This window comes from Acomys minous (assembly GCF_964271855.1).
Source record: "Acomys minous genome assembly, chromosome: 2".
Taxonomy (NCBI): Eukaryota; Metazoa; Chordata; class Mammalia; order Rodentia; family Muridae; genus Acomys; species Acomys minous.
In genome coordinates, this window is record NC_140484.1 from 115690691 (window position 1) to 115710189 (window position 19499).

Sequence of the window (19499 nt, forward strand, 5' to 3'; positions counted from 1 at the left end):
GATTTGAACATTGTCCTCATTTTTCTTTCTTTTTTTTTTTTTTTAAGTTTTATTTTATTTAAGAGCGCTCTATCTGCATGTGCACTTGCATGCCAGAAGGGAGCATCAGATTCCAGAATAGATGGTTGTGAGCCACCATGTGGTTGCTGGGGATTGAACTCAGGACCTCTGGAAGAACAGACAATGCTCTTATCCACTGAGCCATCTCTCCAGCCCCCTGTCCTCATTTTTCTAATCTAATTGTTTTAGTAAACATGGGCAGGCTCAATTGTAGTGTTCTTTTGTTTACAGCAAAAAGGACACACATTAAAAAAAAAAAAAGGACACAACTCATTGTGTAGCTACTGCACGGACGTCAGACATCCCATGTCCCGTGTATTCTTGTCTCACGTAGGGTGGTATAGCTGCGGTGTCTAAACTATTGCAGGAGCTCTGTGTTTGGGGACGGTGGTGCATGGCCTACAGTCCCTTACAAGAGAGGTAGAGGCAGGAAGATCTCTAGTTCAAAGTCGCCCTTGACTACAGAACAAGTTTGAGGTTAGCGACATAAGACCCTGTTTCAGCCAGGCGATATGGTAAACTCCTTTAATCCCAGTACTGGGGAGGGTAGAGGCAGGCAGATTTCTGTGAGTTTGAGGCCAGCCTGGTCTACAAGGAGAGTTCCAGGATAGCCAGGGCTGTTACACAGAGAAACTTTGTCTCGAAAAACCAAAATAAATAGATAGCACAAAGAAAGAAAGAAGGAGAGAGAGAGAAGAAAAGGAAAGCTTTTTGTTCTAGACAAGGTCTTGCTCTATAGCTGGGGCTAGAATTCATGCCAGTTCTCCTGCTTCAGCCTCTTGGATTTTTAATTCTTTTTTTTTTTTTTTTGGTAGCGGGCCAGGGGGATGGGTGTTATTTAAGAAAGCGTCTCATGTAGCCTAGACTAGCCTCCAAATCACTATGTAGTGAAATGACCTTGGGTTTCTGTACCACCTGTGTCTGCCTCCCAAGTGCTAGGTTTTATAGTGAAATGAGGTTGTGTGTGGCTTTTATTTATAATAATCTGTAGATGGGAGCTGCAGAGATAGCTCAGTCAGTGACGTACTTGCCGCCAAAGTGTGAGGATCTGAGTTGGATTCCCAGAACATACATAAAGCAATTCCAGGCATGTTGTGACAAGTGAGACAGGTGGGTCCCTGCAGGTCACTGGCCACCTAATCTCTCCTAGGCAGTAAATTCCAGGCCAGTAAGATGCTGTGTCTCAATGGAGTAGATGGTGCTCCCGAGGAGGACACCAAGGCTGTCCTCCAGTCTGCGCATGAGCACGCGCACACACAGTCATAACTGGAGATGGTCCCTTCCCGGCGGCCACAGACTTGCTGCTCCACACCACACCGGGTTCCCTGCCCAGGTCCAAGGCTAGAGGGGGAAGGGAACGTGGGCCTATGGGATTCTACCTAAGATTCTTGTATCCAGGCCATGGATCCAGGACATTGAGGGTGCCAATGCCAGGGAACTCTGCAATATTTCCTCCGCCCGGCCCCGGTCTTCTGTGCCCAAAGGTAAGACACCCTGGGAAGGGTGGGCTATGTTTGCTTAGAAGACAACTCCAGATATTTTTACGGATAGATATTTCCTCTAGTCTTACAAAAATGATCCAGATAGTGAGTCTCACTCAGTCCCAAGAATTGCCTGGTATCAGCCATCCCATGGTATCACCTGTCTTAGTTAATGCTCTATTCCTGGGAAGAGACAGTGTGGCCACAGCAACTTTCATAAAGGAAAACATTCAGTTGGGGCTGGCTCACAGTTCAGAGGTTTAGTCCGTTACTGTCATGGCAGAAGTATGGCAGCAGGAAGATTGTCTCTGGGCCTGACTTGGGCATCTGAGACCTCAAAGCCCACCCGCAATGACGCACTTCCTCCAACAAGGCCACACCTCCTAATAGTGTCATTGCCTGTGAGCCTATGGGGCCCTGTCCATTCAACCCGCCTCCCAGAGTACAGGAGGGTGGGGCTAAGCTTGGGGCTGCTCTGGGCACTGGCCCCTTCTACCCCATGCCTATTCTGCCCACAGGCAAGCCATGTAAACAAGTCCAGATCCAACCAAACACAGTGAACACTCTGGCCTGCCCACTCCTCTCGAACCTGGCCACTCGGCTCTGGCTGCATAACGGAGCCCCTGTCAATGCCTCTGCCTCCTGCCGTGTGTTGCCTACTGGGGACCTGCTGCTGGTGGGCAGCCAGCAGGGCTTGGGGGTGTTCCAGTGTTGGTCGATAGAAGAAGGATTCCGGCAGCTTGTGGCCAGCTACTGCCCGGAGGTGACAGAGGATGGGGTGATGAACCACAAGGACGAGCGTGATGGTGTCCCTGTCATTATCAACACATCTCGAGTGAGTGCGCCAGCTGGTGGCAGGGCCAGCTGGGGTGAAGACAAATCATACTGGAATGAATTCCTGGTGATGTGTGCCCTGTTTGGGGTTGCTGTGGTGCTTCTGGTTTTGTTCTTTCTCTACCGACATCGGGATGGCATGAAACTCTTCCTGAAGCAGGGTGAATGTGCCAGTGTGCACCCCAAGACTCGCCCTATCGTACTTCCACCCGAGACCCGGCCACTCAATGGCGTCGGCCCTCCTAGCACCCCATTGGACCACCGAGGCTACCAGGCCCTGTCGGATAGCTCCCCAGGGCCCCGAGTCGTCACTGAGTCAGAGAAGAGGCCACTGAATATCCAGGACAGCTTCGTGGAGGTGTCCCCTGTGTGTCCCCGGCCCCGGGTTCGGCTGGGCTCTGAGATCCGAGACTCTGTAGTATGAGAGCTGACTTTGGATGCGGCCACCTTGGCCTCGTGGGCTGTGAATGTTCAGTGGAGGTCAGCTGCACCTCTGGTGCTCACCGAACACAACTGTGGTACCCTGCTTGGGAGGCAGCTGGTATCACAACCCTGCCGGTGCAGCCAGCTGGTTCCAGTGCCTGGCTCAAGATGGGGCTGCCTCCAGGGGCCCAGGGGCCCAGGGGGCCAGGGCCCGTGTCTGGGTGGTAGGACTCTGCTACTTAAACTGAGCCCTTTGTTTAAAACTGCGAATGTGAAGCCAGAGCGAGAGGGAAGAGAGAGAGAGAGACAAGGAAGAATACGACACAGCCACTCCAATTCAGCTTTTGGAGACTTATCCAGAGTGGCTTTGTGAGACAGAGTTGGGAGTCCCTCCCCCACTGGCCTATTTTACCACCTTACTCTGCTGCCGAGGGCTAGAACCTGGGCCCTGCTCCAGCTCCAGCCGACCGAGGACATATCTGTGGCCACTGACACCCCACGACCTCAGGGACCAGAGGGCTAGGCTGGCTCTGCAGCCCTCCTCACCAGACGCTGGGCTGTCCCCAGTTCCCTGGACTCTTTCGGCCTGTATCAGGCTGTGGCCTCAGGTGGCCTCAAGCCAGGGAGTGACCCCAGGGGAATTTGTGACAGGTAGTCAGAAGACTCTGTCCTCACCCACCTCATCAGCCCTATCTTCCAATTCCAACACTAGGGCTTCATAGCCCTCCCTCCTCCCAGCTCACCCTGCCTTTCCCGTCACTCTAAGGGATGCTGACACTGCCCATCACAAGGACCCTTAATTTACATGGGTTTTATATTTTTTTTAATAAGATGCACTTTACTTTCTTTTTAAATAAAATCTGACAAATTAATAGTTGAGGCCCTGACTGTTGAAAGACTTTCCTTTGTGTGCATGTGTGTACATGTGGAGGCCAGAGGCTATCCTTGTTTTGTGTGGTGTGAATACATATGTGTGGAGACCAGAGGCTGTCCTTCCTTCCTGTGGTGTGAATACACGTGTGGAGACCGGAGGCCATTCTTAGCAACTGCATTCATCTCTTTAGACAGGGCCTCATGAGCTTGGAATTCACTAGTAGGATGGACCAGCTACTCAGTAAGGCCCAGGGACCCTCCTGCCTGCCTCCTCAGCCTGGGACTTAAGAATTGAGGTCTTCATACTTGTGAGGCAGACACTTGGCCAGGCTCTGCTTTCTGGGGGGTTCCAAGCCTTTTTCTCAAGGCTGACTGATGTTGCCTGGTAGTACGGTTCTAAGCAGGGTGAATCCCTTTCCTCTGCACCCAGTTGAGGGGACAGGCAGGACTGGTTTTTGGCTTACCGTTCTGTAAGTTCTCATTCATGTGGAAATGTACTTGAGTCTCCAAAGTGGGGGCGTTCAGAGGTTCTTACAAGTCCAGTCGTATGGCTGGTGCCATTCAAGGAAGTCAAACTCTAAACCTTTATTACCGAATAGTAAAAACAGTGATGACAACAGCAGTGGGCAGGGGAGCCCTGGGGCCGACTCTGAGTGCTCTCTCCAGGCTGGGCCGGCACTGGCCCTGACAGCGCAGGCATAACCTTGGCCACATCTCAGCAGTGCAAAGGTCTTGGACAGGATGTTGGTCCTCAGAAGCCATCACAGGACAATCTTGAAGGAGCTGCACAAGGGAAGAGTGAGTTGGGGTTCGCTTTTTTGGTGCTGGGGATCAAACCCAGGGCCTGGCACATGTTAAAACTGCCCCTGAGCTACACTACAGCCAATAGAAGAGGACAGTACAGACCTTTCCCATCGTACCCACTTCTTTCCTGGAATTTTTTTTTTAAAATCCCCCTGAGACAAATTCTGGCTGGCTTGGAATTTACTATGTATACCAAGCTGGCCTTGTAATACGCAGCAGTTCTGCCTTTGCCGTCTGTGTGCTGGGATCACAGACCTGCACCACCACAGTGTTAAGATTCCTGTTTGAGGGCTGAACCTGTAGCCCAGGAGAGTGCTTACCAACAGGTTTGAAACTTTTGTGTTCAATCCTTGGCACCACATAAACTAGGCATTCCAGCATTCAGGAGGCGGAAAGTCTAGGCTAGGTGTGGGCGGTGTGTGCCTTTAATACCAGTAAATGGGGAGGCAGAGGCAGGTGGGGTTTTCAGGTCAGTCTCAGCTACATGAGACTCTGTCTCAAAAAAACAAAAACGGAGTGGGCTAGGTCCCGTGTCCCCTCTGGAAAAAGAACATCCTGAAGCATCGCTGTAACTGTGTCTTAGAGTAGGTGGGTACTCAAATGCAGGGGGCTCCTGTCACACCTGGCAAAGTCTGGCGAGCGAGAGATGACGTGCTGGAACTCAGAGAGATTGATGGTCCCATCCCTGTCAATGTCCGACTCTTCCAGGATCTGGGGAAGAGAGGACTTTAGGCTTCGGGCCCCAACTCTTCCCCCCAACATCCCCAGTCCCAGCTGGGAGAGGTGGCTCACATTGTCGATGAGCTGTTTCATCTCAGAAGCACTGAGCCGCGTGTCCTCGCCCTCTCCTGTGAGGCAGTTCACAAGCCGACTCAGGTCTTCTCTGTCCAGGGTCCCGTCATCGTCAAAGTCTAGGCGACAGACCCAGGGAGCAGCAACAACAACACGCTCAGAGGAGTCGTGCAGGCACACACCTGCCCCCTCCCGTGTGTGAGGAGCGGGGATCCAGCAGTTCTTACGGTGCTTACCAAAGATGCGGAAGGCGTAGTGTGACTTGATGTCTGGGGTTGCTGTGTCACTGAAGACACTGAGAAGGTCCAGGAAGTCCTCGAAGCTCAGGCTGTCTCTGGTAGGGGACGTGGAGAAGACCATGCAGATTCTCTCCTTGAAGGGGTTGGCCTAAGTAAGAAAGCCTTATGTGAATGTCACAGGGCAACCTGGGTTACATACTCAGCTGGTTCGACTAGAAACTTCTTTTGAGGCAGTGACTCATAAACCCAGGCTGGCTTCAAATTCCTGGTACTTCTGCCTCCACCTCCCAAGTGCCGGATTACAGGCGTGTACCACCACGATTGAGTCCCTTCTGGAAACTTGAGGAAGCTGATGACAGTCGCGGCACCACGGAGTCAGGCTTGAAGAGGAGACCTTAGAGGCCATTACATGGAGGGCACAGGAGGGACCACTAAGCCAGCCAGGGAGGCTTTCTGGGAGTCTAACTCAGATACATCACAAGTGGAGTCACAGCAGGAAAGGAAGGCACGCTAAGCAAAGCAACAAGATGAGCAGATTATTACTGTAATTGTCCATGTGCACACTTAAGCCACCACACAGGGTAACGTTCCATAGTCAATTCTCTTCTCCTGCCACGGGTTCCAGGGATCAAACTTAGGTCCTCAGGCTTACAAGGCAAGTGCTTTTGTCTTGAATTTTCTTTTTTTTTTTTTTTTTTTTTTTTTTTTAAATTTTCAAGACAAGGTTTCTCTGTATAGCACTGGCTGTCCTGGAACTTACTCTATAGACCAGTGTGGCCTTGAACTCAGAGCTACACCTGCTTCGGCCTCCCAAGTGCTGGAAATAAATATGTCTGCCTGGCACCACCGCCTGGCACAAGGTAAGTGCTTTTGCCTGCTAAGCTCCTTGGCTGGATCAAAACTGGTCATTTTAAAATATTCTTAATTGAACAATTATTTTGTTACAGAGCCAGGCTCTTTGCAAAAAACTGCACAGCACACAGGTGTTATGGTGCATGCTTTTAAGTCCAGCACTGAGGAGACAAAGGCTGGTGTATCTCTTTTTGTTGTGTTTTGGAGACAGGGTTTCTCTGTGTACCCTTGCCTGTCCTGGACTCACTTTGTACACCAGGCTGGCCTTGAACTGCCTCTCCAGTGCTGGGACTAAAGGCGTGCACCACCACGCCCAGTGCAGATATTTCTCTTAAGAGTCAAAGGGTAGGACTGGATAGATGGCTCAGAGGTTAAGAGAACTGACTCCTCTTCTGAGGTCGTTAGTTCAATTCCCAGCAACCACATGGTGAATCACAACCATCTATAATGAGATCTGGTGCCCTCTTCTGGTGAATATGTGTAAGTGCAGACAGAACACTATACATAATAAATAAATCTTTAAAAAAAAAAAAAAAAGAGTCAAAGGGTAGCTTGTTTTACACAGCAAATTCCAGCCGGGCCAGCCAGGGTTCCACAGTGAGACCCTGTGTCAAAATAATAATTAAAAGCCAGGCAGTGGTGGCACATACCTTTAATCCCAGCACTGGGGAGGCTGAGGCAGGCAGATCTCTGTGTTCAAAGCCAGCCTGGTCTACAGAGCCAGTTCCAGGACAGCCACGGCTACATAGAGAAACCCTGCCTTGGAAAACAAAGAATTATTCCCAGCAAGCTGGGCATGGTGATGCATACCTATAATCCCAGTGCTCGGGAGGCTGGGAAGGGATTGACGCAAATTCAAGGCCAATCAAGGCTGCATAGTAAAAGCCCGTGTCAGAAAAAAAAAAGAACTGGGTTAGCTCAGTCAGTATAGTGCTTGGCATGTAAACATAACAAGTAGTCAATCCCCAGAATGACTGTTTAGAAAGGGAGTGGGCTGGAGAGATGGATGACCCAGGGCGTAGGAGCCGGAACGGTTCTTACAGAGGACCCTAGTTCAGTTTTTAGCACCCATGATGGGCAGCTCACAGCTCCAGCACCAGGGGATCCAATGCCTTCTCTACACCACAGGCACCGGCACTTACATGTGTGCATACCCACACAAAGCAATTATATATCATCATCATGAAAATTAAAAAAAAAAAAAACCAGGGTGTGGTGGCACGTGTTTCCCATCACTTGGAACAGCAGGAAGAGGGAATGCAGCAGAGACAGGGTGGGTGACGTGGGTTGAAGACCGAACCTTGAGCTCTGGAAGGCTGAGGATCTGCTCAAATGACACTCGGGTGTGCAGTGACTCCTCCACAGTCCGATGTTCCGGGGGGAGCAACTCACAAAACCGCCTGTGGGCTCTGGCAGAGAGAGGGGAGCTTATTGGTGCCCTGCAGCAGTCAGCCCCCCCCCCCGTCCCCCCAGTGTTTACTGCACTCCCATTCTGCCAGCTCTGTATCTAAGTCGCAGACCCAGGATGCCCAGCCACTGGGCAATCTTTAGCCAAAGAGGAAAGTCAGAAGACAGCAGAGGCTTGGAGCCTCTTAGGGTGGGTATTTATGGAGGAGAGGAACTCATGTAAGTCTGCAGACACCGTACCTGAGGGGACTCTGGCCAGCGTGAGCATGGCGAGCACAGCTCTGGCAGGCCTTGCCCCTCTCCCCCATCCCCTCTGCCTTGGGAAAAGCCTACATCCCCAAGGCAAGCCCCCAACGGCTATTCTCTTATCTGGCCACTTCATCTTCCTGAGGCCGACGACCAAGGCCCAGCTATCAAAGTATTGAAGCCCCCTATGGCTCACCTAATTAACATGCCCAATAAAAATTAAACACCTCATCCTAACATGGGGTTTTTCCTTTTTACCTTTATTAACTGCCATTTTCCTACATGTTCCATCTGTCTCCTCGCTATGCAGAGGCAGCCCTTTGTCCTCCTGGACAAATACTCCTTCCCCATCTTCCTGTTCCCTTCCCCTTCTTCCTGGTTCCCTATCCCCCGTCTTTGCCTCTGATTTCCTGCCCTCTGTCCCTCTAAGGCAAATAAATCTCCTTTGTGCTAAGAACTTGGTCTTGGGGGTCCTGGGCAGACACTTTCCCTTTCAGTATCAAGCATTCTTGACCGGTTCTGGCAAGATGAAGAGACTCTAGAGATATTTCTGATATCTAGAGATATTCCCTTTGGCTATCAGACTAAGGGGAAAAAAGTGGTCCCCAAGAAACTGGAATTCCCCAGTGATCTCTTGTGAGAAGGACGAACCCTGGTGTCAGCAATGGAAGAACCGTCTACCAGGAAGAGATTTCTCACAGGTGTAGTAACCTGTCAGATCACCTTTCATAAGAGAGCTGTAGGGACATCTTGCCATATATGTAAATATAAACCTCACGTTAGCGGGCCATGAAGATTGATTAAGGGGGGAGGGTGGTCACTGGACCTCTGTTCCTTTTCCCTGTGTGGCCACATTTCGGTTCTCTGCTTTTGAATATTGTCCCTTTAATTGGCCTACTGACAGCAGGCAGCCCAGCCTAGCAGGTTAGGACTGCCTATGGGCCAAGTTCCTGGACCCTAACATTACAGTAATAATTTCAAAGACCCCTTAAAAAAATGGAGAGATTAAGAAAGAAGCTATAGGGCCAGGCATGATGACACATGCCTTTAATCCCAGTGCTCAGTAGACAGAGGCAAGTGGATCTCGGAGTTCGAGGCTAACCTAGTCTACAATAGTAAGTCCAGGACAGCAGAGAAGTCCTGTCTGGAAAAAACAAAAGAAAACAACAACAACAAAAATCCAAAACAAAACAAAACAAAAACAAACAAAAGTGGGGGGGGGGAAGGAGCTATAAATGACCCTAAACAACAGAAAATCACAAAAGCCCTGTTTCTCAACCACCACCTCCTCCCTCCTGGAATTTCATCACCATGGGGGAGACCAGGAATCTCCTAACTCAAGCGCCCTGGCCATCAAATCACTTACAGTGTGCTTTATAAACAAAGCTACCAGAACTCTCTGAACCGGTTTCCCTGTTCTGTAACCTCCTCCTTAAGATGTAAGTAAAGTGGGAATCACTCGGCAGCTCCTGGGCAGAGTCAGGGCCCAATAAACGTTAACGGTTACTGTATTAAACAGGTAAAGTTGGGAGAAGAGCGCGCCAGGCTCAAGGCTTCTAGTTTTTGCCAGAGGGCAAAGTCCACACAGAGCACAGAAGTTCCTTCTAAGAGAGCAGGAAGTTCGGCAGTGAGGAGGTTAACCCGGCTCAAAACAGCCCAACTTTTCCTGGATACACAGAGGGGTTTGCGTGAGCCTCCCGTTCCAGATGCACTGATCTTTAAGCCCGTGAAGCACGGGGGCCACCCTCGGAAGAGAGGGTCCGTCCCCACACTAAAACAACACCCCAAAGCCCACCCCCGAGGCAATCCCGAGGCGGAGGGCGGGGATCAGGGCAGCACTTACAGGAGAATCTCCTGCTTGGTCAGGAACGTCAGGTCCTGAAAGGCAAATCCAGACAAGGGTCGGCAAGTCGCACGAAAGCTACGGCCGCCCCGCTGCCTGCTCCCGAACCCCCACTCCCGGCGCGGGCCCGCGCGCGAGCTCCGCGCGAACTGGCGCCCCGCGCACCTGGTACTCGGCCAGCAGCTCCTTGGACAGGCGACTGCCCGAGCCTCCCATCGCCGCGGTGCGCGCACAGCCGGATCAACTCTCTCCCGGACGCCGGCAACTTTCTCACTTCCGTCCTCGGGGCCGCGTCCCCGCCCCGTCCCCGGAGCAACCGCTGCCCTGCCTCCGCCCCCGGGCCCGCCCCTGCCTACGATGCCCCAGCTCCCTCGGCACCGCTCAGCCTGCCAGCTCCCGGCTCCTCACCCGCCCTGAAGAGCTGGAGGCAGGGCCCGGGGAGGAGCCGGACGCGCGGGGGCGGGGCCCAGACCTCATGGCCCCGCCTCCTGGTGGGCGGGTCGAGTCGGGTCGCGTGCGCGTGGTGCAGACTGAGCCTGCGTCGCGGACACTCTGCCCTCCGCTGTGTTCCGGGTTGCGTCTGCGCGCAGAGCCTGGAGATGCATCTGCCTCACCTCGAGCAGGTGCTGGACACCTCTGTCCTGGGTGCGGTCGGGTGACCTCCAGACTCAGACTCGCACCGGGGCTGCAGCCCCGCCACTGTGCTGACTCTTTCTGAAGTAGCTTAGCTTGCTGGCTCTTGGAACTGTTGACTGGATTGTGCAGTTATCGCCCGTTCGTGGAATAGTTGACAAGGTAGGCTTCCATTTTCCAAATATAAGTCCAGTTTCAATGATGTGTCGGGACTCGGGCGTTTAGAGGGACCAAGGTTGTCTATCTGTTTGTTCTTTTCTCCTCTCAACCTCCAGGATATTCAAGTAATTATCAGATGCATGAACAAATGAATAAATTTACACTGCGTGAAAAAAGTGAGGATTCCAAACTGCAGGGAGGAGGAAGGAAAGGTGGAGTCTGGGAGCCGATCGGATCTGTAGTCAAGTAGAAGGAAAAACTGCTGGGCACTCCTGTGAGGGACTTTCTTGATGAGATTCTTTCAAGTGGGAGGACCCACTGCGCAGTGCCTTCAAGTGGCAACCCATACAAAAGGGAAATAGAAGAAGGAAACTGCTTTTGGCCTGTTTGCCTTGGTTTCCTGATACGTGTCTATCCTGTTCCTCCACTGTTCCTTTGCTGACATTAGAATCAGCTTCTTCCTTCCATCTTCCATCTCAGACTGAACAGCCCTCCAGGCCTTCAGCACCAGATTGGGACTGCTGAGACATCCATCCTTGTGGATTGAGCACCTACTGTTGGGCTTCACAGACCATGTCTAGTAAACCGATCTAATAAATCCCTCTTAATATCTGTTCATCTATATGGGGTGGTGGTGGCGCAACTTTAATGCCACCATTTGGGAGACAGAGGCTGGCAGATCTATGTGAGTTCGAGGCCAGCATGGTCTACAGAGCAAGTTCCAAGACAGCCAGAGAAGCCCTGTCTCAAAAAAATTTAAAAAAAAAAATAAAATAAAATTATATCATGGTGTATGTGTGTGTACCCATCAATTCTGTTCCTTTAGAGCAGTGGTTCTAAGCCTTCCTAATGCTGCCACCCTTTAATACAGTTCTTCATGTTGTAGTGACACACCCCCAACCATAAAATTATTTTCATTGCTACTTCATAACTGTAGTTATGCTACTGCATAGAAACGCTGCTCTTAAGTAACCTAATACAGATTTGATTTCCCCCCTGGAAACCATAATATATAAGCAAAAGACCAGTAAGATTAAAACAAATAAATAAATAAATAAAAACCCAAACAAACCATTTTGAAACCAAAAAGAAAAAAAAAGTCTCCTAAAATACCATTGAGTTCATTTTCAGTTGGCCATCTATTGCTGGGCATAGGGCCTATCCTTGAATGTGGTTTGTAACTCATTTTAATTTCTGAGCTTTATTAAGCCTGAGCATATATATCTTAGTTTAAAGTTGTTAAATAAGTTGGACCTGGTGGCACCGATCTGTAAGCCCAGCTATTTAGGAAGCTTGAGGCCAAAGCATCACAAGTTCAGGGCTAGCCTGGGTTACCTGGTGAAATCTTAGCTTTGGTTATCTCTGAGTTCAAGGCCAGCCTGGTCTTCATAGTGAGTTCCAGGACAGCCAGGGCTGCACAGAGAAACTCTGTCTTGAAAAACCAAAAAAAAAAAAAAAAAAGAATTTTTTTCTTTAATAAAAAAGAGAGGCTGGATAGATGGCTCGGTGGTTAAGAGCACTGGCTGTTCTTCCAGAGGACCCGGGTTCAATTCCCAGCACCCACATGGCAGCTCACAACTGTCTGTAACTCCAGTTCCAAGGGATCTGACACTCTTACAACAATGCACATAAAATAAAATTAAATTTTAAATATGAAAAAGAGGATAATAATGTGTCTTAGGGTTTCTATTGCTGTGATAAAACACCATGACAAAAGCAACTTGGAAAGGGAAGGCCTTATTTCATCTTACAACCCTCCGGACTCCATCACTAAGTAAAGTACAGACATCTTCCTGGAACTTAAGCGGTAGCCATGAAGAAACACTGATTCCCGGCTTGCTTCTCATGGCCTGCTCCAACTGCTTTCTTAGTCAACCCAGGACCACTTGCCCAGGACCTAGTGTCACCCACAATGTGCTGGACCCTCCCACATCAATCATGGGGCAAGAGAATGCCCCACAGAGGTGCGTGCCTACAGGCTAATCTGATGGAAGCCGGTCCTCAATTGAGATTCCCTTCTTCCCTATCTTCCCAGATAGGTCTGTGTTAAGTTGACAAAACAAAACAAAACAAAACAGAGCCAACTAACATGTTTAAAGCCCCAGCTTCAATCCCCCAGTACCTCAAAAATAAGTAAGTGAGTAAGTAGATAAGCAAATAAGTAAGAAATGAAGGAAGGATAAAAAGCATTACATTTCAGTAAGATGGGGAGAAGGAAAACAGACAAGAGAATAAACAGTGACAACAGTCTTATATTTTTTTTAATGACAAACCTGCAAGAGGGAGTCTCTGGTCTAAGAATCGAAGCCACTGACTGGGGTACCTATGAGGCAGAAAGGGTTGGCATGGGGAATGGTTGGAAGTTGTTGGCCATTGCCGGGAGTAACAAAATGAGTCAAGAGTGTGTCAGGTGACCAATAAGTACCCCTCATAGCCAACCATTACTGGGGGGCGGGGCAGAGGGCCGAGAAGGCAAGAATCTAGAAAAACAAGTTACTTTAGTTCTAGAACTCAAATTACTTTAGTTCCGTAATTTGTCGCTGCAGAGCCAAAATGAAGGTGGCTTAACAAAATGGCGTGCGCATGGCTAACAGTTTGAAGCCCCAAGCCTGGCCCTCGGTAAGCAGACTTCCTCCTCTCTGCCCTGGGTTCTCCATGCCTCAGCCATGGTGCGCTCCCAGCTCCGGCTATCTCCTATGGCAGGCCTCCTGGGGTCTACACACAGAGTATCTATCCAGCACGCTTCCACACACTGCGCCCCGTGTTTACAGCTCCAGTTGACGCTGCTTAGGGCTGGCGTAAAGTCTTTCTCCTCCATTCTGCAAACCTCATAAGGAGCTCTGAGACCCATGAGCTCCCAGGCCTGAGCACCAGCACTTGCTCAGCCATGTTGACTGAATGACCAGTTTTCCCAGCACTGCATAGTAAGGTCATCCTTTGTGTATGACTGTCACCGCTACTTCCACATGTGATTCCACATGTGTACAAACACTTCATGACAGGCAGGACATGGTCGTGGTCATGGTCATGCCCAAAGCAGTTTCTTTTCTATGACGACAGGCCTTTATTTGTTTTGTTTTGTTTTTTCTTTTGGTTTTTCGATACAAGGGTCTCTCTGTGTAGCCTTGGCTGTCCTGGACTCGCTTTGTAGACCAAGCTGGCCTCGAACTCACAGCGATCCACCTGCTTCTGCCTCCCGAGTCCTGGGATTAAAGGCGTGCGCCACCACACCTGGCGACAGGCCTTTTTTTGTTGTTAAAATAGGCTTGTGTAATTCACATTGGCCTGAAACTGGCTGTGTAGCTGTAGCTATCTTTTTTTTTTTTTTTAATAGTTTAATTTTATGTGTGGCTGTGTGAGTGTATGCACACTTGTGTCTGCAGGTGCCATGGAGGCCAGAGGATGTTGGATCCCTTGGAGCCTGAGTTACAGGCAATTGTGAGCCACCTGATCTGTGATTGGGACCTAATCCTCATGATTGAGCAGCAAACAGTCTTAATTGGCGAGCTCTCTCTCCAGACTTTAGCTGTAAAAGTGTGGACTTCCTATGCTACCCTTGCCCAGAATAATGACATGGAGACCTATTTTATATATATATATATATTGTATATGAGCATTTTTATCTGCAGAAGAGGGCATCAGAGCACACTATAGATGGTTGTGAGCCACCATGTGGTTGCTGGGAATTGAACTCAGGACCTCTGGAAGAGCAGGCGGTGCTCTAAACCACTGAGCCATCTCTCCAGCCCCAAGACCTATTATATTTATTAAGAGCTTTCGCCCTATACCTGGGCCCATTCTGAGCTATTCTAACCCGGTAATACTGGCTTGGCCTGCTTCCCAGCCACATAGCCCAACACCTGTCCTTCCTAGGCTTGTCCTTCATCCATGTCCCAATGCCGACTCTCCTCTCTGGTCCCCTCCTGAGGCCCTCTCTCTTCTCTCTGGTCCTTGCCTTAACTCTCCAGACCAGCTATTGGCCGGCACGTAAATCGGCATTTGAATACACAGTGCACAAAAGCATCCTTCAACATTTAGCATTGAATTTTTTTTTAAAGATATAATTATTTGTTATATATACAGTATTCTGGCTCATGTGTGTCTGCAGGCCAGAAGAGGGCACTGGATCTCATTATAGATGGTTGTGAGCCACCATGTGGTTGTGGGACTTGAACTCAGGACCTTTGGTAGAGCAGTCAGTGCTCTTAACCTCTGAGCCATCTCCAGCCCTCTAATAATTTCTATCTGGACTACCTCCCATCCATAATCCCCAGATACTTGCTATTGTTCTTTACTTTGTCTCCTTCCCTGCGGGACTTCAGAGTCCCTTCTCTAGTTCACCCCATAGAGATTTCTCCTCCCTCTTCCTCCCTCCTGTTTCCTCCTCTTTCCCAAGAATCTCTCTGTCTCCTAGAGCCGGGGAACCTTAGCCACGCCCGTCCCATTTGCTTGCCCGGGTGTGTGGACTTTTTATTGGTCAAATAAGAATAACTTTTGGGGCAAGGTTACGGAGCAGTTTGGGGCCACGGAGACAGCAAGCAGTAATTAGCATCAAAATACATCAGACCAACCTTCCATAGACCAGGCTGTAAATTAAAGGTACCTGCTGCATTGAACCTTGAACGACACGTTGCCTGTTCTTGATCTGCCGGATTTGGCTTGGTTTCGACTTCCTTAGTTTTCTGAGACATGGGAACAGATTCCTATCACTTTTACAATCAGACTAAAAAGGATTATTCAAAAAACCATCTTTGGAAATGGGCTGCTCTGGTGTAGTTAATTTATGCACTTTTCACCTCTGATTTTTTCAGGTAGGTAGCCTTCATGGCTGCTGCATGTGACTCACAGGACGCTCCCTATCTGCTGCCTCCAAACCGCGAGGACTGGGAAGAGCAAGGCATCCCGGACTTTATCTATGGACAGAAAGACCTCACAGGGAAGGGAGTTCGGTGGCCAAGGAATTCACCCAGCGCCCTGGACACAGTGCCGGTGTCCCGCTTCGACTCTGCCCTCTGCGCGGCATGGAGGCAGCGGATGGAACTGGGCCTGTTTCGATACCGCCTAGAAGATCTGCAGACCCAAATCCTCCCTGGTTCTGTGGGGTTTGTAGCTCAGCTGAATATAGAGCGAGGGGTACAGAGGAGGCGCCCCCAGAATATCAAAAGTGTAAGGCAGGAGTTTGACCCCGAACAGTTTAACTTCAATAAAATCCGACCTGGAGAAGTCCTTTTCCGGCTGCAAAGGGAGCCTAACGGCCCAGCTGCTCCACAGCAAGGGGACATCCTTGTGCTGATCAATGTCAGCCCCCTGGAGTGGGGTCACGTGCTGCTGGTGCCTGAGCCTGCTCACGGGCTCCCCCAGCGCCTGCTGCCGGGAGTGCTGCGGGCGGGGCTTGAAGCTGTGCTGCTGAGTTTGCACCCAGGCTTCCGGGTTGGCTTCAACAGCCTGGGAGGTTTGGCCTCTGTGAACCATCTCCACCTGCATGGCTACTACCTGGCCCACCCACTGCCTGTGGAGGGCGCTCCAAGCACGCCTCTAGACCCAAAGGGCTTTATACACCTGCTGCAGGGCCTCCCAGCTCCTGGCTTCCTCTTTTACACTAGTGGGCCAGGGCCTGATTTGGAAGTCTTGATCAGCAGGGTATGCCGGGCTACTGACTACCTGAGTGACCATGAGCTTGCACACAACTTATTTGTGACCCGGGGAGCTCCACCGGGCCAGTCATCATCTTCCTCAGACCTCACTGGGATCCGAGTCATTCTGTGGGCCCGGAAGTCCAGCTTTGGGGTAAAAGAAAGTGGGGCCTTCAATGTTGCGCTCTGTGAGCTGGCTGGCCACCTGCCCGTCAAAACATCCCACGACTTCAGCTGCTTGACAGAGGCAGCTGCAGTGGCCCTCATTCAGGACTGCCTGCTGCCCCAAACTCAGGCCGATGAGGTACAGGCAGCGCTGGTGGCCATGATGGCCCAGGAAGAGCTATGATTCTTGAGGAGTTTTGTTTTGTTTTGTTTTTTCTTTGCTAACTGATCCGAAGCCCTTTCCCAAAGGCTGTTGCTCATCACTGGCATCTGGGCGTTTCTTTTCATGGTTGCCCTTCCTACCTGGAGAGTCACTCCAGAATAAAATACGGCTTTGCAGGCAGCAAGGAGATCCAGAAGCACACTTGGTTTGTTAGCCTAAGAAACGTAAATAAAGCACTGAAGGGCTAAGGTGAGCCCGAGGACCTCCACTGCTCAACTTGTGGTATTAAAATCCCAATATCAGCCCTTAAACCTCACTCAAGGATCTGAGATGGAATGTGAGGACCGGACATTACCAAAAGCCCTGTGACAAGTCCTCCAGGAGCACAGGTCTACCTCCACCAGCACCAGCCAATCCCAGTTAGTGTCACATAGCCACAGCTAGGATGCCCCTGGAAACTTTTAAAAAAAGAGCCTGCGAGCTCCCCCTGGTGGTCGCCGCCATTTTGTATGGATGGTGACCCCAGCATGCAGGCTGTTTCTGCAGAATAAACGCTCTTTGTTTCTACTGTTTTGAGTCGGAGGTCCTCCTTCAGCGATTTTCAGACCCTTACATTTGGGGGTTTGTCCTGCATCACTGGGGACCTCTGACCCCGCAGTAGAGTGTTTTCAGGAGAGCATATTCTGTTCTCCACTGATGGGTGAGTTTGGACATGCCTCTGTTTTGTTTTATTTCTCCGGGGACTCTGGTGTTGGGACACAATCTGGAAGCCACTGGGGGATGGGCGGACGAGCCAACTTCCTCCTCCTGGTCTGGGGATTCCTAGGACCCTCCGGACCCCTATCAGGTGGAACTGGAAGGTTCCTATCTGTCTCTGGTTTTGGTGACTACAAACCAGTTGCTCCCATTAGGTGGAGCTTGATTATGGGATAAGCCGCTTCTGGCTTAGGTTTTTTGTTTTGATTTGTTTTGTTTCAGACCCCAGGAACTCTGGTTTTGTCTCTGTATGTCTGTGCTCTGTTTTCAGATTGTCTTTGTACTTTCCTTGTGGGAATCACGGGTCTGATGGCAAGCTTTCCCCCAACCCGTCTCTGCCAACCCTGCGCCCAGGTCCCACGGTGTATCCCGGGTGCATCCCGTTCTCAGCTCCATGAGGCCCGGCTGCTCTGCTCCTGTGGCTCAGGCTTTGCCTCTTCCAGAGGCCCTGAGTTTAATTCCCAAGACTCCCAGATGGCTCACAACTGTCTATAATGGAATCTGATCCCACCTCTTGGTGTGCAGATGTGCATGCAGACGAAACTCTTTTCCAGGTGGTGGTAGAGCATGGCTTCAATTACAGCACTTGGGAGGCAGAGGCCAGCCTGGTCTACAGAGTGAGTTCCAGAACAGGTAAGGCTACACAGAGTAACCCTGTCTCAAAAAACCAAAGGGGTAAAAAAGTCACTGTTTTCCACAATGCCTTATTCAAGAACAAAGTACTTCTAGAAAACAACTATTCATTCTGATATCAACCCTAGATATAATGAGTCTACTAGATTTCCTGCTCTACTGGTTGCTATCTGGACACCTTTGTGTGACCCATCAGCCTCTGCTTTGGTAGGTTATGGATTATGGGGCTCAAACTGGCATGGCACTGGCGAGATAGGGCATGTTCAAACCCCAGAAATCTCAAATTTGAGATTCAAAAATCTCATCCCGAGAACCAGGACGTGTGGGACAAAACTCTCTTCCCTGTTTCCGTTCCTGCCCAAGGAGCAGGTGGCTCCAGGTGGTCTATCACGTGAGCTTGTCGCCTGTTATCTTTCCCTATGTAAATAGAGCATTGTCACCATCCTAGTCCCAGCCGATGACACGCATTTATCCTCAAAACCCCTCCCACTGCCCAAGGTTTATAAGTCCCTGTTTCACATGAAATAAAACAGGCAGGTGCACCATCCGCTTCCCCGACTGGCTGCTTATTCTGAGCTGTAGCACAGAGGAGTGGAAGGTTCCGGAAAAATTCATCACTGCATCCCTGTACTTGACTGCCAGCCTTGGAGCCCTTACCTTCCACTGCCTCGTGGCTCCGCTCAGCGGTCCAGCTATAACCTGACCAGACTGGCTGTTTAACTGAGCTGTTTAACTTTGCTGCAGAGAAATCTTTTTCTCTTGCACCCCTGGCTGGACTGAAAATGTTGTGGCACGAACCTCGTTCTGGGCCCCACCCTTCCCCTCGGGACACCTTGCTTCATCTTTTTTCGTGCTTCCTCCCCACCCCCCAACAGTGATGGAACCATCCTACTTCCATTTCTGCCTGGTGGCCTTCCTGAGAGATGCAGAGCTACAATGGATGCTCACAGCTACCATTTCCTTGTCTTACCTTTGATCTTGTCCTTTTGCCTGCCACTGACTCTTTTGTCTTTCATTTTCTGAGATAGGGAGTCACTGTGTAGCTGTGGCTGTCCTAGAATTCTATACACCAGGCTGACGTTGAACTCGGAGATCTGTTTGCCTCTGCCTCCCAAGTGTGACCCACCAAACCTGTTTTTTTTGTTGTTGTTGTTTTTTTGTTTTTGTTCTTTAACAGATGGAACCTGCTTGTTGCCCAAGCTAGCCTCAAAATTCCTCAGAACAAAGAACTCTGCATTAGTTTCCTGAATGGCTGGGTCTCCAGCTTCGCCTATGACTGGTCAATAGGCTGACCCCCTTGTATTTGGCACTGCCTCCTCCAGGTGCTCAACTTATTGTTTCATGGAAAATCCACCCTGATTTTTCATCTAGCCCCCCAATAACAGAGTTGACTGTTGAGTCCAAGCAACCTGGCTTTATATACCAAGACTACTTCAATTTTTTTTTTTTTTTACTGCTACTCATAGGTCACATATAGTTGAAGGGGTAAAGGTACTTGCCACC

The 19499-nt window shown here is 50.1% G+C and overlaps 3 protein-coding genes across 7 annotated transcripts in view; 2 read left to right on the forward strand and 1 right to left on the reverse strand.

The window, feature by feature from the left end:
* Positions 1-3677, forward strand: part of SEMA4B (semaphorin 4B) — a 41354-nt gene extending 37677 nt beyond the window's left edge. For all 3 annotated transcript variants that reach the window (XM_084772391.1, XM_084772390.1, XM_084772392.1), the window contains exons 14-15: positions 1459-1544; positions 2060-3677. In XM_084772391.1, the coding sequence (XP_084628517.1) occupies positions 1459-1544; positions 2060-2799 (826 nt within the window). In that variant the 3' untranslated portion in view covers positions 2800-3677. The remainder of the gene's footprint in view (positions 1-1458; positions 1545-2059) is intronic.
* Positions 3678-4231: 554 nt separating this feature from the next.
* Positions 4232-10235, reverse strand: CIB1 (calcium and integrin binding 1). The gene is made up of 7 exons (XM_084772457.1): positions 10020-10235; positions 9855-9889; positions 7659-7767; positions 5504-5654; positions 5268-5386; positions 5098-5186; positions 4232-4454 (listed from the first exon to the last, which is right to left on the reverse strand). The coding sequence occupies exons 1-7, from the start codon at positions 10068-10070 to the stop codon at positions 4433-4435; spliced, it is 576 nt and encodes a 191-aa protein (XP_084628583.1). The 5' UTR covers positions 10071-10235; the 3' UTR covers positions 4232-4432.
* Positions 10236-10371: 136 nt separating this feature from the next.
* Positions 10372-17175, forward strand: GDPGP1 (GDP-D-glucose phosphorylase 1). Of its 3 annotated transcripts, XM_084772447.1 has the most exons (3): positions 10372-10649; positions 13193-13265; positions 15458-17175. In XM_084772447.1, the coding sequence occupies exon 3, from the start codon at positions 15471-15473 to the stop codon at positions 16626-16628; it is 1158 nt and encodes a 385-aa protein (XP_084628573.1). In that variant the 5' UTR covers positions 10372-10649; positions 13193-13265; positions 15458-15470; the 3' UTR covers positions 16629-17175. The 3 variants fall into 3 exon arrangements, 2 of the variants coding, with proteins under 2 accessions (XP_084628573.1, XP_084628572.1); XR_014777349.1 differs by lacking the exons at positions 13193-13265; positions 15458-17175 and adding an exon at positions 10763-11440; XM_084772446.1 differs by lacking the exon at positions 13193-13265.
* The last annotated feature ends 2324 nt before the right edge of the window (positions 17176-19499 follow it).

Bases quoted from the DNA above. Each gene is read 5' to 3' on its own strand.
- GDPGP1 (XM_084772447.1), top strand. From the start codon at position 15,471: ATGGCTGCTGCATGTGACTCACAGGACGCTCCCTATCTGCTGCCTCCA.
- CIB1 (XM_084772457.1), bottom strand. From the start codon at position 10,070: ATGGGAGGCTCGGGCAGTCGCCTGTCCAAGGAGCTGCTGGCCGAGTAC. The intron at 5,387-5,503 runs GTAAGCACCGTA...TCTGTCGCCTAG, and splicing joins CTACGCCTTCCGCATCTTTG to ACTTTGACGATGACGGGACC. The intron at 4,455-5,097 runs GTGTGACAGGAG...TCCCTTGTGCAG, and splicing joins CGCTCGCCAGACTTTGCCAG to CTCCTTCAAGATTGTCCTGT.